Source organism: Capricornis sumatraensis, chromosome 1, assembly GCF_032405125.1.
Source record: "Capricornis sumatraensis isolate serow.1 chromosome 1, serow.2, whole genome shotgun sequence".
NCBI lineage: Eukaryota > Metazoa > Chordata > Mammalia > Artiodactyla > Bovidae > Capricornis > Capricornis sumatraensis.
In genome coordinates, this window is record NC_091069.1 from 175,145,914 (window position 1) to 175,160,425 (window position 14,512).

General features: G+C 45.1%; 1 protein-coding gene across 6 annotated transcripts in view; it reads left to right on the plus strand.

Moving 5' to 3' along the window:
* Positions 1-14,512, plus strand: part of KALRN (kalirin RhoGEF kinase) — a 694,704-nt gene that overhangs the window by 303,416 nt on the left and 376,776 nt on the right. For all 6 annotated transcript variants that reach the window (XM_068966221.1, XM_068966363.1, XM_068966508.1 and 3 more), the window contains exons 7-9: positions 1,967-2,158; positions 5,702-5,833; positions 8,977-9,207. In XM_068966221.1, coding sequence (XP_068822322.1) covers positions 1,967-2,158; positions 5,702-5,833; positions 8,977-9,207 — 555 coding nt within the window. The remainder of the gene's footprint in view (positions 1-1,966; positions 2,159-5,701; positions 5,834-8,976; positions 9,208-14,512) is intronic.

Consider the following 14,512-nt stretch of genomic DNA (forward strand, 5'->3'; position numbering starts at 1 on the left):
CAAAGTCTGCTTTGGGTGAAACCACAGCAGGAAATTTGGGGGAAATTCAGATCCTTAGAAGACAGAACTATTAAACTAAGTGTATGCCCATCTTCCCCATTTCTTTCCTTCTAATTCATAGTTGGTCTTTCTTGTCAGTTCTATAAATAGAGTTTAATTTTAAGAAGAATCTGTGTCCTAACTCAGAAAACAGGACCGATAATGATTCCTAAATCTTTGAAGGATATTTATTTCAAATAATAATGGGTAATAATATTTTAGTTCTATTAAGGAAACATGCTACATCAGAAAGGTCTCAGGCCAGTCTAAAGAAAGAAATTACGCATAGACATCAGGATGGATTTGTGCTTAAGTTCTTCACTTAACCCTTTAAACCTTCACAGAGACCTTTTAAATGAAGAGCGACTTTATAAACCTGTCTCAGATTTGGGACAGAATGCTTGAGGTCAGGGACAATGAAGATGAATGGGGATCATGAAGGAAGAGGGAAAAGAAAATAAAGAACCTTCATTAAACTTACCCGCTATTAATGAACTACTGCTGAGCAATTAGAGCCAAGAGAAAATACCGTTGCCAAAGAATATTTATTATCATATGAGAAGATTTGTAACAAAGAAGAAAGGTATGCCAGCAACCTGCCACCCTAGTCCTTCTTCAGACAGACATTGTGTGAGTCAGAAAAGCTCCTTGCAGGTGCCACAATATTGCTTGATTGTTTTGACACCTCAGACAATTAATAGGAGATAGCAGTTAAAAATAACCATGCTCACTACTGTCTTTGTTTCTATGGGTTTTCTATTGTCTTGTTTCTTCCCGGAGAGTTTTCTGCTGGCCTAATAAGGAATGACACACATGGTCATGAATTTTTAGTTGGCAATCAAAGGTGGGAATAAATGTAAACAAAACACAGGGTGAGAGGAGTCAGCAGGGCCGGGAGAACCTCACAGATGCCTTTTTGAGGTCAGGTGGGGAGATGTTCCTAAATCATATAGGGATAAGAAAGGGCTCCATGGGTCTTATTTTTAGTGTGAATATTGTGGCTTCATATGCTATCTTTCCTGGAGGAGGGCATGACAACCTACTCCAGTATTCTTGCCTGGAGAATCCCCACAGACAGAGGAGCTTGGCAGGGTACAGTCCATGGGGTTGCAAAGTCAGACACGACTGAGCGACTAAGCACAGCACATGCTATCTTTATTTATTCACCTGCTTCCTTGGTGGGGGTAGGAACGGGGGACAGTAAAGTCTTCACTTGGTGGTAGGAAGATGTGTGGTTATCCTGTGACCTGTGTACTTTGCTCTCTGGGCATTGCTGCCCTATTGTAGTAATGCCCTGGGTACAGCCCTCTCCTGAGTTGAGAGAGGTGCCTATTCCGCCTCGCTTTTTGCTTTAGTCTGAGCCATTGCTTCCAGTGAGAAACTCTTGGAAATACCATGTTGTCCCCATGGCATGACCTCATAAGGTGCTTGTGAGGATTATTAAGGTCGTCCATGTAAAGTGACTGCATTCATGGGTATTAATGTGACGCTTTAAGTCCCTTCAGTCGTGTCCAACTCTTTGCAACCCTATGGACTGTAGCCTGCCAGGCTCCTCTGTCCATGGGATTCTCCAGGCAAGAATACTGGAGTAGGTAGCCATTCACTTCTCAGAGGATCTTCCCAACCCAGGGATCAAACCTGGGTCTTCTGCATTACAGGCAGATTCTTTAGTGTCTGAACCACAGAAACTGTGTTGGTCCACAGAATGGAAAAGCTCAGTTTCTGTACTTGCCATCTGCTGAAATTTTAATATGTAAACAAAGGCCTCCTTTGGGCCCAGAATGGGTATGCTAATATGGCTGATAGAGCCTCTCTCAAACTTTTCAATTTGGGTAGCCTCCTTCACTAGGTACTTCCCCACCCCAGAGTGCTCTGTGGGTGCCCTTTCAGCCTGCCCCACTAAGCACCACTCTCCCTTGCTTCCCAGAATGCCTATGTCAACATCAACCGCATCATGTCTGTGGCTTCCCGCCTCTCAGAGGCTGGCCACTATGCTTCACAGCAAATCAAGCAGATCTCCACGCAGCTAGACCAGGAGTGGAAGAGTTTCGCAGCTGCCCTGGATGAACGCAGCACCATCCTCGCCATGTCTGCTGTGTTCCATCAGAAGGCTGAGCAGGTGAGGCCAGGGGGAACTGCTGCAGCTGCTGTTGGTGGGGAGGGGCAGAGACAGGGCAGGCTGGGAGGGACATACACTGCGGTGTAGAGAGCCCCTCCTCTCTTTTTGAAACACTGAAGACCTTGTTGGGTAGTTGTGAGAAAACCCATGTTCTACCACAGTCATGGCCCCTGTGTACAGAGAGACATTGATAACTCTTAGTGGCTTTGCTCACATTCAGACAGGAAGGAACCCAGAGCCTGTTCACGTTCTGCTCACTAGTTTATTGGTGGCTGTGTGTTGACTGCTTAGTTTGCATTCCATGAACATAGACCAAGGAGTGAAACTAAACTGATCATTGAGTTTTATCAGGGAAAAACTAATTTTACATGAAGCATTTGCTGTGGATAATAATAATACAGTGGACAGAAATAATTATTATTTGTTGCCATTGACTTACTGGCATTGGCCAGTGACATTATTAACCCATTTTATGAAGAGGAGCAGGGAAGCTCAGAGAGATTAAGTGACCTGCCTAACTAAGATCCAGTGGTGTGTAGGAGCTGACTCTAACCAGCTTAGGAAGAGCCAATGGCTAAACTGTCACAAATTTAGAAAATGAACTGGTTGTTAAACATAGCCATTACTTCAAACTCTATAAGTTTAAATATATCATATTAAAAACAAAGGTAATTAGTACTCAAAATTCATCATTTTCAATTATTTCAATAGGTCTTATTATTTTCTATGTTCTTGAGATTATTTCTAATATTTATGCCTATGGTGGAAAAAGTATACAATTGTGTGCTGCTGATCACCTCCTCCCAGCTCCACATTTGGTGATGCCACATTGGTAGCCTGAAATAGACCAAGATAGACGTTTTACACCATGGAAATCATCAGGTGTTACAAACCAGTGCTTGATCTGTATAGAATCTTTAAAAAAATGAGAGAATAAATATTTTAAAATTTAGATTTAGTGTAAAAATGTGCCCTGTGTAGAGCTGTTACACTGTGAATAGAACACAAAATTAAGGAAATATTCTTCTGATATTCAAAAATATAATTTCATTCAGCAAAAATGCCACTTAAAATCACTGATGAATGAGTAACATTCTGACATAAGTCTCCAGGTGTTTTTCACTTTTGTCTTATACCTTAACGGAAGTTGAAATACCAACCAGCTTTTGTGCTGTAACTATATAAGTTTGTCATTTACAAATAGAAGCATCTGTGAGAATTAATTTGTTACATGGAATTTATCATAAGCATTCTATATGCTTCTAAATTTACAGTTTCTTTGTAAATTATGTATGTGCTACACATCTTTTATAGCAGTAAAATTTATAACATACCGTTGTATACACACATATATATATCCTGGTTATTAAAAGTTTATTAATACACCATTGTGAAAATCAGTCTATAGGTGTCTGGGATCAAGTGTGTCTAACATTAAAGAAAACCTCTAAGTTTCTTTCTTTGTATGACATTTGGTTAGCTCATAGGTAATATAGAGTCAGACACAAGGTCATTCCTTAAATCTCTTCCTCTGTTACCCATCTAATATGGAAGTCAGCATGGAATAATTGAAAGAGTCTAGGTTTTGATGCCAGACATATGTAAGTTCTGATCATTAACTCTTAGGCAAGTCACCTCAACATTCTGAGCTTGTTTGCTCATCTCTAATGTGGGGATGATCATAAATCTCACAGCACTGTTATAAGAATTAGAAATGGACCATTAGGTGCTTAGTGTGTTTCTTAAATGGTAAACATTACGACTGTGGCTCTATGTTCAACATACTATCCTGGTATGTTTATATTTCCTCCACCCTGTGTCTGATTCTATCTGAGCCTTTCCCAGAGACTGAAATTCTGTTTTATAAATTCTGTTTTAAGAGCAGCCCTACACATTGAGAGGAATCTAGCCTTTTATTACTGTTTTTTATGATAATGGTGGTAGTAGCAAATATTCACAACTAATCTCCTGTTCTCTCTTCAACCCTATTACTTCAAACGTTGTTCAAGATTTCTCCAGATTGGCAATGGAAATTCAGTGCCTCCCTCTCTGTCTCTCTTTCTCTCCTTGAGATGACCATTGTGTGGGGTCTGATATAGGACTCTGGTTAGATTATTACCAAGAAATCCGAAAGGCCTTGAAGAGGTCCTACCCCCATGACTGACATATAACTGTCAAGTTACTTTCGGGTTCCCTGGTAAAATGGTTGTTGATGGAGCAAAGCAGCTTCTGAGATATGAGAAAACACATGCAGATTGATACTGGGTGATACGCAGCACTCTTCCAGAATTGTTAGGAGGTGGCTTAATGCAATATAAACATGCAGAATGAAAAATCAGCCGCCACAGCCAACTGGCCAAGGACTGAAAGCTGACGTAATACCAAGAGGAGGACTCAAGCAGTTGTAGAAGCACACACCCGAATTGAGAGTAACTGGAGAAATCAGCTTTTATTTGCTGCTTCCTGACTTGGATTATTTGGATGAGAAGAAATTTTATTTGTATCCATTTTTTTAATGCAATTTCTCAAGATTGCCAGTCCTTCAGGGAGACTCATAAACCATGCTTCTTTTTAGCTGGAAAACATACACACGTGCACACACCAAGCAGTGGATTCAAGGCTATTTTTTCAATGCATTTATTTAGGCAGCTCTTTATTGTCCTCAGATGGGCTGTTCTAGGCAATGAGATAAAAAGGTATTTAGGCAATTAATTTAAATGGAGCTGTGCACTCAGGCAAGAAGAATCACAGACAGAATCATTCCAGACTATTGGGTGAAGAATTATCTGCATTTTAGAGGTGTATTTTCCACCCCATAAATCTGAGTGATTTCAGTTAGCTTACCCTTTGTGCATGGAGACCCATAGTCTTCCACAGTTGTTAATTTTAACTTTTAAATAATTTGATTTCTGTCAAGATCTATATCTATATATCACATCCCAGGAGTCACTCGAGACACAGTGCAGTCTGTCCTTAATCTCCCCTCCCTCTGCCAGCCCCTTGGGTTTTCTGACCCAACGACAGGAATCTTATTGAGTGTTAATCTCCGTCCTCTGTCGGAATGGTCTCTCCAAGTTCCCTGGGGTGCCGCATGGGCCTTTATGAGGCGTTCTTTACTCCTCTTCACAGCTAGATATCCACACTGTAGAGCACATATGTGTAAATATCCCATTTTGTTATATGTTGACTCTCATGTGTGAGCATGCACAGGATAAACATCTCTCATGTACACATATAATTTAGTGAGCTGTTTCACACGTGTATTTTATAGTAGATATAGCCTACTGAACATGAAGACAGCTTCCATCCCCAGCAGTTTCATAGTAGTCCTCTTTCTTTGTGTAAACTACACTTTCTAAGTAGGTATTGGGTCTGACTTCTTTCCTGAGGTTGGTGTTTATAGAATTAAAGAAAAAACTCCACCTTCTGCAGTGGTCTCTGAAAGCTTCCAGAGGTCCAAATGCTTCTTAAAGGTATCTGTCCGTGCCTGTCACTGCCCGCCCCCAGTGCTCCCACACTGACCTAGCTGGCATCTCCTTCCAGTTCTTGTCGGGAGTGGATGCCTGGTGCAAGATGTGCAGTGAAGGTGGCCTGCCATCTGAGATGCAGGACCTGGAGCTGGCGATCCACCACCACCAGTCTTTGTATGAGCAGGTGACCCAGGCCTACACAGAGGTGAGAACCAAGCAGGACACCCACGGGTCCTGGCTATGTATGGGCGTGGGTGGCAAGAGCGCCAGCCTATGAGCTGTGATATAGCCTGGGTTGGACTAAGAAGAAAAGAGGCCATTTTTCTCCTTTTGGAGACATCTTTTAAGATCTTTGATCTGTGAATGATGGTCTCCGCCCAGGAAGCAGAAAAAGGCAGTCATCAGCAGGTACCATGTTGGTGTACATGTGTGCATGCACACACACACACATGCCCCTACCTCACCCTGTGTGTGAAGACTGGGCTGTCAGAGGAAGGACTGTAAGAAAGCAAGGCTGTGCTCCTCTGGAGCTTTCTGGGCGGTGAACAGGCCTTGTCACCACTGTTATGAAGCAGTTCATCAAGTAAGTACTAATTTCCTCACTGCCGGGTCCAGAGGACAACTCACCATGGGGTGGAGATAAGTGTTTGTAGGAGTGAGAAGCTGCTGTGGAAGTGAAAGTCAAACTAAACAGCTCCTCTGCTAGAAAATCGAAGACTGGGAACATGGTACAAGTTAAGGGGGAAACACTTCCTTTTAAAGTAAAAGAAAAGAAGTATATAGGTGCATGTGTGTGAATACACCCAGCCCAGTAAGTTTGTTAACTGATGTGAACTCTGAGGGAGCAGCTGACGGAGCGGCTGAGGGATGTGAAGAGACTGGCTGATGAGGAAAGCTGGATGAGAAGAGGGAAGGGTCTTCACATCTGGCCCATGGATTTTCTTGGGGGAAAGGTCAGCTAAGGCACTGTTTCTCAAAGTGTGTTCCTGGACCATCTGCCTCAGACTCACTTGAGGTGCTTGTTAAAGGTATAGATTCCTGGGCTCCATCCCAGGCTGAATCAGACTGTCAAGAAGTAGGACCTGGAACCTCCATTTCAATAAATATCAACCCAAGTAAGTTTGGTGCTTGTTGAAGTCAAAGAACTAACTAATTTCAACTGAGTGAAAATAAGAGTTTTTGCCACAGTCAAAATGGAGATTTGAATCCTGGTTCCTTCTCTTACCCATGTGACCTCAAACAAGTTACTTAACCACCCAAAGCCTCATTTTCTTCCTCTGTGAAATGAAAGTAATAACAACTGCCTATAGTTTTAAGAGTTGTAAAAATAATTTGTGTAATCCACTTGGCCCAGTGCCTGGCAATAGTAAGTACTGAAAAGGTAACAGTTTTCATCATTTTAAGAGGCAGAGAGAGGAGAACCAGTGAGCCAAATTTGATCTCACCAGCTCCAATGCACGTAGCCCAAGGCTTTCTCTCAGGACAGAACTGTGCCTCTGCCTGTGGGTCAAGAATCTCTAAATTTACTCTTTATAAAATACAAAAATAGAGCATATAAATGAGAGTAATATTATACTCACACACTCATGGACTTTGATTATAATATATAGAGAGACACGGCATTTCTCTCAATTAATTCTCGGGCCCTAGCACTGTGGGATGGAGATGCTCCCTTCAAGCCCACTTTAGAAGGCAGTGGACTGCCCTGCCTCCTGCACGTGTGGGCTGAGGCAGAGGACTGGGACTTGGGTTGACTTGAATTTCAGGACTTGGCCCTCCAACTGGAACCACCCAGCCCTGGACAGACCACAGTGCCCAAAAGCAGCATTGCTCAGAATTCCCTGAAGAGAGCTCTCCTGGGTATGGCCACAGAATGTGTATCTTATTCATGTCTCTGTTATTGATGAGGTACTTTCTCTCTCCCTCTCCTGGCAATACATTGTAGGAGGGAGCACAGTAGAATGGGGTGGATAGAGTTGGTCATCAAAATGGGTCATTTTCCTCCATCCAGGCTCGCTCTCCTGTCTCAGCTGCGTTCTCCACCTGAATCATGTGTTCTCCTTTCTTAATCATGCCACAGTCCCCCATGCACTTCTGTGGCTCCATCAACAGGGGAGTAACTGCAGGCTCTGTATTTCTGAACCCCCAGCCAAGCTATTATCAGGATGTGCAGGTAGGGGAGGGGAAGCTGCAAGCCCAGCAAATAGCTCCCTATTCATCATCATAAGGCCAGAAGTGGGAGCACACCTCCTCTGCCACGTTTTTGGAAGGAAAAGACTGTCTTAACTCTACGTTAACTTTGACTTCATTGTTAACCAGATTAATTTGGGGTCTTAAAATTCCTATCAATTCCCTAGCCATCACTGTTTTAAATTAGAAAGACACATGATCCTTGGATACTCTGCCAAGCACTGGAGAGCCACAAGTGTCAATCAGATGATACCACTTTCTAGAAATATTGCCAGGAATCTGGTGAGGATTGACAGGGAGTGTCACCCCCACTGGTGAGTTTTGGGGAACCCAGGAGCATGGATGTTGTGTCTACAATCTAAGGGCCCCTCCCTTATTCTGCATGTTCTGAAAAGACAGGGATGTTACCACTTTCAGGATAAAAAAAGGGGGTTGAGTAAAAGGAGAGTGAAAGAAGGATAAATATAAAAGGAAGAAAATGACAAGGAAATAAAGAAGGCAAGACAGAGAAATGATGATGATGATAAAGATAGAATTTGGTAGCCAGTACTACACACTGGGTTCTGTTCTAACTAAGTACTCTGCTTGTGTTAATTCATTTAATCCTTACCACAACTCTTTGAGCTATGTGCCATTACTATCCCTACCTCACACACAAGGAAGCTGAGGCCCAAAGAGGTTAAGTAACTTGCCTCTAGTCACATACCTAGAAGTTCAGAGCTAGGTAGAGGAAGCTGAGAAAGGAAGAGGCAGAGGGGTTTATGGTGACAACTTATATTCAGGTTTTTTTTTTTCCAAAGTGGAGTTCTGTTGCCTAACCTAGTTAGAGAGTCAGTCAAGATATTTATCAAGTACCGAGTGTCAGGCACTGTTCTAGGCATGGAAAGAGAGAAACAAGGCAGAGTACTTGCCCTGAAAAAGCTGAAATTTCAAAGAGAGACAGTGATTCAGGGCCTTGAAGATGATGGCTGCAGCACCAGCACCTCCCCAGGCTGCAGGCTGAACACTTGGTCAGCTCTGGTGGCACACTCCTCGGTTGTCATGAATCTGAGTGGGAATCTCCGTTCCAACCAGGGGCCCCAGCAGCTTGCCTTGCCTCTCTCTGTGCCTGCACCCCCCTCCCCCTTCTCCCTTGACTTGACCTTTCTCGTCTTACAGGTCAGCCAGGACGGCAAAGCTCTGCTGGATGTGCTGCAGCGGCCCCTGAGTCCCGGGAACTCCGAGTCCCTCACGGCCACAGCCAACTACTCCAAGGCGGTGCACCAGGTGCTGGATGTGGTGCACGAAGTGCTGCACCACCAGCGGCGGCTCGAGAGCATCTGGCAGCACCGCAAGGTGCGGCTCCACCAGCGCCTGCAGCTCTGCGTCTTCCAGCAGGACGTCCAGCAGGTAGCACCCTGCTCCCCCATCCCAGCATCTGTCACAGGCCAGGCAGGCATGCCTGAGCCCCTCACCGGGGTCATCAGGCCTGGGGATGCCTGATTCATGGACAGAAGAGGGCAATCCAGCCCCCAGCAGCCCCCACCCCCTCCTATACCTTCCAGACTTGCTCACTGATGCTTCTCACTTAAGCAGCTTTACAGACCTGGCCTGGGGTTGGGAAGGGAGGCTCAATCTGAGAAGTAGCAATTCTTTGCCATCATGACTTTGTTTTATTTGGGGAAAGCTTGGCTGTCCCCCAGGCATGAGCTTTCTGGACAGGTCTGGGGAGGGAGGGTATCTGAGCATTGTCAGGGTTGGACCCCCAGCCAGCTCGCTTCTCAACCAGGGATGCAGGTAGCCAGCTGGAGCTGGGGTGTGGTGGGGTACAGAGCCTTTAGGGGATTCTTTGGCAAGCTTGATTGGGAAACCAGATTTAAAAGATGGGCTGTTGATAATTGTGTGTTCTGTAATTAGAGGTTACTTCTGGCTTAATCTGTTTCTTGCATTATTATAATAGTTGTAGCTTTTATTCTTTACCACAAATAGTAAAGAAATGGTTATTTTCTAACTATAAAAGGATAGCCTTGCCACAAATACCCTTTTGGATGAAATGACCCGTTCTTTTCTCCTCATACTTCCTTTCTCTGTATCTTTGGGGACCCCTGGGAGCTTTTCTCTGAGGACTAATAGCTGGAGCAGGGGGTGGTTGGGAACTAGAGATGAGAGTTAAGATTTAGTATCATTTCCCTGCTGGTTCACTCCAAGAGGCAAGGGTAGGAGCACTCATGGTCTCAAACTTTTTCTGTGGCCACCTTATAATTTCAGGATTATACACATAAAATAGCATTTCACTCTCCTTCCACACCTCCTGTGATATTGACCAAGTGTAGTCAAAAAGTATATCAAAATATACATGGAAAATTAAAAGCTAACTGGACGTATCTTTGGAGTGTTGGTTCCCCTTACAGCTGTTGTTAGGGAGATCTTACACTGGGTACCCTGAGAAGGAGATAGGTTTGGAGGGAGGGCAGGGCATCCTATCAAGGGCTGTGACACCCTTTGTGTGTTGGGTTACCACCATGCAGTCAATCCCAGGAGTAGACAGGCCTCCAGAAGTGCCCCATATTCTTGGGCTGCCCTAACTCCTTTGCAGCCCCTGCCCCCCAGCTAGGGCAGTGAGGAGTCTTCAGAGGTGACACTTTAGTCTCAGGAGAGATGGGAACTGCTGAGGTGCTGGCCCAGGCTCTGAAACCCTCCCTTGTGGGGTTTGCTGGGAATGGAGAAGCAAATGCTTTAGTTGTCTGCTCCTGCCATCTGGAATTGTTCAGATCAGTGTATCAGCTCTGAGCACAGGAGACCGCAGGGTAGGTCTGTGAACGAGACAGAGTGAGGTGCCAGCCTCCAGAGGCACACAGAGGGGACGTTACTGTTTGGGTGAACTTTGAGTGACTTCTGGAGATTTCTGTACCGTGGACTATGCAGCTTCCTTGGTGTGCTCATTGCCTTCCTGCTGTTTTCATGGTTGTTGGATGGGGTAGGATGGATGCTGCAGAGGGGAGGGCTCTGAGGGGGGTGGGGAAAGGCGTCCCCATTAGGAGGGCGGCATCTAGACACAGACTCTCTGGAAATAGCGGTTATCAGACTTCTCCGTGGCCACCCTGACATCTACACTGCAGCTGGGGGAAGGTATAACAGAGCTACGCTGGTGACTCTTCCACATCATGCTCTTAGAGACGAGCATTTCTGGAATGCAGACCCTATCAGCTCACCTCTGTCAGTGAAGCACGTTGTTGGCACTCAACAAAAGCAATAAGATTATGAGGTGAAGTAAAGGGGTTTGGATTTTCCATGAGGACTGAATCCCCCAGGGTGGTTAATTCCATTGTTCTTTTCTGGACATGTGAATGTGACTTCTGAAGACATGATGTCATTCAGCCATTGTCCCACTCACTCGCACCAGATATCTGACACTGGGGCAGATATGCAAAGAAGAATGTGATAAACAAGGGCTACTAATTTGTGATGGGTCTCAGATGCTTCCAGACACCCAGCAATCATCAGCGTCTGATCAGTGTCTGAGCTGGTGCTTCAGAGGTTACTGGACATGATGAACTCAGTGGTTCCAGTGACAAACTCGAATTTTGGTCTCCCAACTCCAAGCCATGCAGGAGCCTGTCCTAGTTTTCACAATGAGATTGGGACAAGTAGTTTCCTTTCTCTGTGCTCCCACAATTAAATAATTATATTTAATTATATATATACATACATATATGTGCACACACATACTTCCCAGGTGGCACTGGTGGTAAAGAACCCACCTGCCACTGCAGGGAAGGTAAAAGGCTTGAGTTTGATCCCTGGGTCGGGAAGGTCCTCTGGAGGAGGGGGCATGGCAACCCACTCCAGTATTCTTGCCTGGAGAATACCATGGACAGAGGAACCTGGTGGGCTACATTCCATAGGGTTGCAGAGTGTCAGACATGACTGAAGCAACTTGGCATGCATGCATGCATCCACATACATAAAAAGTAATTTAACACCAAAGTCAAAGTGCTATTGAAGTTTTATATATTTATCATTTTTTAAATTTTGCATTTTTCTATCTCTTCTGTTCCAGTATCTCCTTGAGAGCAGAAGGCATGACTGCTGCTTCTCTGTGCCCCTTACAACTCTTAGCTGTCTGGCATAAAGCTGGAGTTCTTTTTATATTTGCTGACTTGAGCTGAAATTATCACTGGAGGACCCCAGTTTCTGCTTCTATGACTTGAACACCATCTAACCCTCCTTCCCAGCCCATTCAATAGTTGCCAGTGAGCAGCTGGGGTCTGCATGCAGGAATTGTGAAAGTCTGAAGGGTCCCAGGTATTTACTTACAGCCCCAGGCAGAGGACTCAGGACATAACATTAGTGCTATAAAGCATCTTGGTGCCCATCAGCTATTCAGCAAGTGTGGGCCTGGGCAGGGAGCCCAGCATTGCACTAGGTTCTGGCAAGATGTTTGCTTAGATAGAAAGGCAACAAAAGATACACACTTGAAAATAGAAAGTTCCATGCTACCTGAGCATGCGAGGCAGGTGCATAGCAATCAAGTATTAATGGGAGAGGCCAAGGTGCAAGAAGTCAGAGTTGGTGTCTTGAAAGAGGAGAGAATTGATTAACCATATAGTCTGGATCCAAGACTCCTGAGTACATGTGAGGTTGAAAGAAGTTTACTCTACAGCCTAAGTGGGACGCTTGTGAATGAGCATCAATGGCTGGGGCAGTATAGCACTGTGGATAAAAAGCATGGGCTCTGGAGCCAGACAGCCTGAGTATAAATCCTGCTCTGACAAGTCTTGGCTGTGGGACCTTGGGCAAGTGACTTCACTCCTGGTGCTTCAGGTTCCTCACCCCTGAAATAGGAAACGTCACATACCTATCTTTTTGGACTGAATGAGATGCGAGCACAGTGCCTGCCTAGCATGTAGTAGACCCTCCAGCAGGATTGCCTGGGTTTAGTCACATCTTCTCTGAGTAGTACTTGGGTGCCCCCTGATGCTTGCACTGTTGGGAACTCCCAGCCTGATTCCTTTGTTTCTACAATAGCCACTGCTTCGTGAATCTGTTGAGTTTTATTTCATTCAGTGATAAAAATCTCAGAACTGCTAGGGACTGGAAGAGCACCCAGTCGGAAATTGAATCCCAGAGATGTAAAGCAACTTGGTCATAACCACACAGCTAGTTAATGGTAGTTCCAGGACCAGAACCTAAGTCTTCTGGCTCCCAGTCCAGGTATCCTACAGAAGTCACATGAGAAAGGAGCCTGGCAGACAGAGAAGGAGAACAGAAGAGAGATAGGAGTGATACATACAACCTAACAGAGAGAGAGGAAAGACACACACCCACACACCCACACCCACACACACCCAACCACCCACCCACCCACCCTGAAACAGGGAGAGAGAGGAGAGACAGGGACTGAGGGGGATGGGAAAGTAAAGGATAGATTTAAAAACAGAGATTAGAGAAACAGACATACATGGGCTGGGAGGAGAAAGAGAAAGAGAAAGGTGGGGCAGAGACAGAAGAGAAAGAGACAGGGACTCCTGCTTGTGGAGAGGGGAGGGAGAGCCAGCCAACCTCTCCTTGTGCCTGACTCCTCATCTCATTGCCATTTCTGGGGGATGGTCTTTCCCAAGCAGGATTACCTTGTCCAAAGCGTGGGGTAAAGCAGAGAGGTTGAAATCAAGATAGACACCCGTGAAAACAAGATTTCATTTAAACATTATGTAGCCAGAATTGGCCTGATACATTATCTCTGTGCTAGCTCTTCTTTGGGTCCCAATAGGAGGTGTCCTTTTACCATTCTCTTCCCCTCTGGGCTTGGAGGCAGTGAAAATGAGTCTCTGAGGATCAGACTGGAACTTGGGTTCATTAAGATGCAGAAATGCATGGACAGGGCACAGCTGCCGTAGTATTGCTAGTGGAATGATTTTCAGTGCTATTGGTTTTCCAGTGTAGAGTAGAACAGTACTAAAAGCGAAAGTGTCGGTCCTCAGTTGTGTCCAACTCTGCAACCCCATGGACTGTAGCCTGCCAGGCTCCTCTGTCCATGGGATTTCCCAGGCAAGAATACTGGAGTGGGTTGCCATGCCCTACTAAGCAGTAGCCAAAAGAGCATTTCACAATATCAGCCAACTTATCTTTCCACCATGGGTTCCTTCCGAGCCCAGATAGACCTAACTTTGTTGAGAAGAATAAGGAGTAGCTAGTCTTGATCTTTCTGATAGATGCAAATTCCATTCTGTTTTTTCATAGCCAGAGCAACTGTCATGAGTATCTCTGTAAGCTGTCTTATTCTACCTCCTTTTCTTCTTCTCCTTGCCTGTGGTGCAAGAATAAATTGGTAAAGTGTTTTGAAACACCTGTGTGCAAGGCCCTGTGCTAGGAGCTGGGGGTCCCTGGCCTGAGAGAAGACATATGTACCTGAGAATGTATCAGTGGCATGTGTCTATCTGGGTTTAGGGCCAGAGAAGCAAGACAACAATGGCCTGGTGGAGTCAGAGCAGAAAAATTTCCCATGGTTGGAATGTCATTTGCACTGGTCCTTGGAGCTCAGGCAGAGGATCTGGGGATGGTATTCCTGGGGATAGCCAGGAAGCGGAGAGCTAAGAGTTATAGCCAGGGGACAGGGAAGAGGAAATCGAACTGGATGCCTGCTCTTGGCAGTGATAGCAGGAGGTCAGGCTGGAAGGGTTAGGAGTGGTCTAGGGGGTACATGACCTGTTTGAGG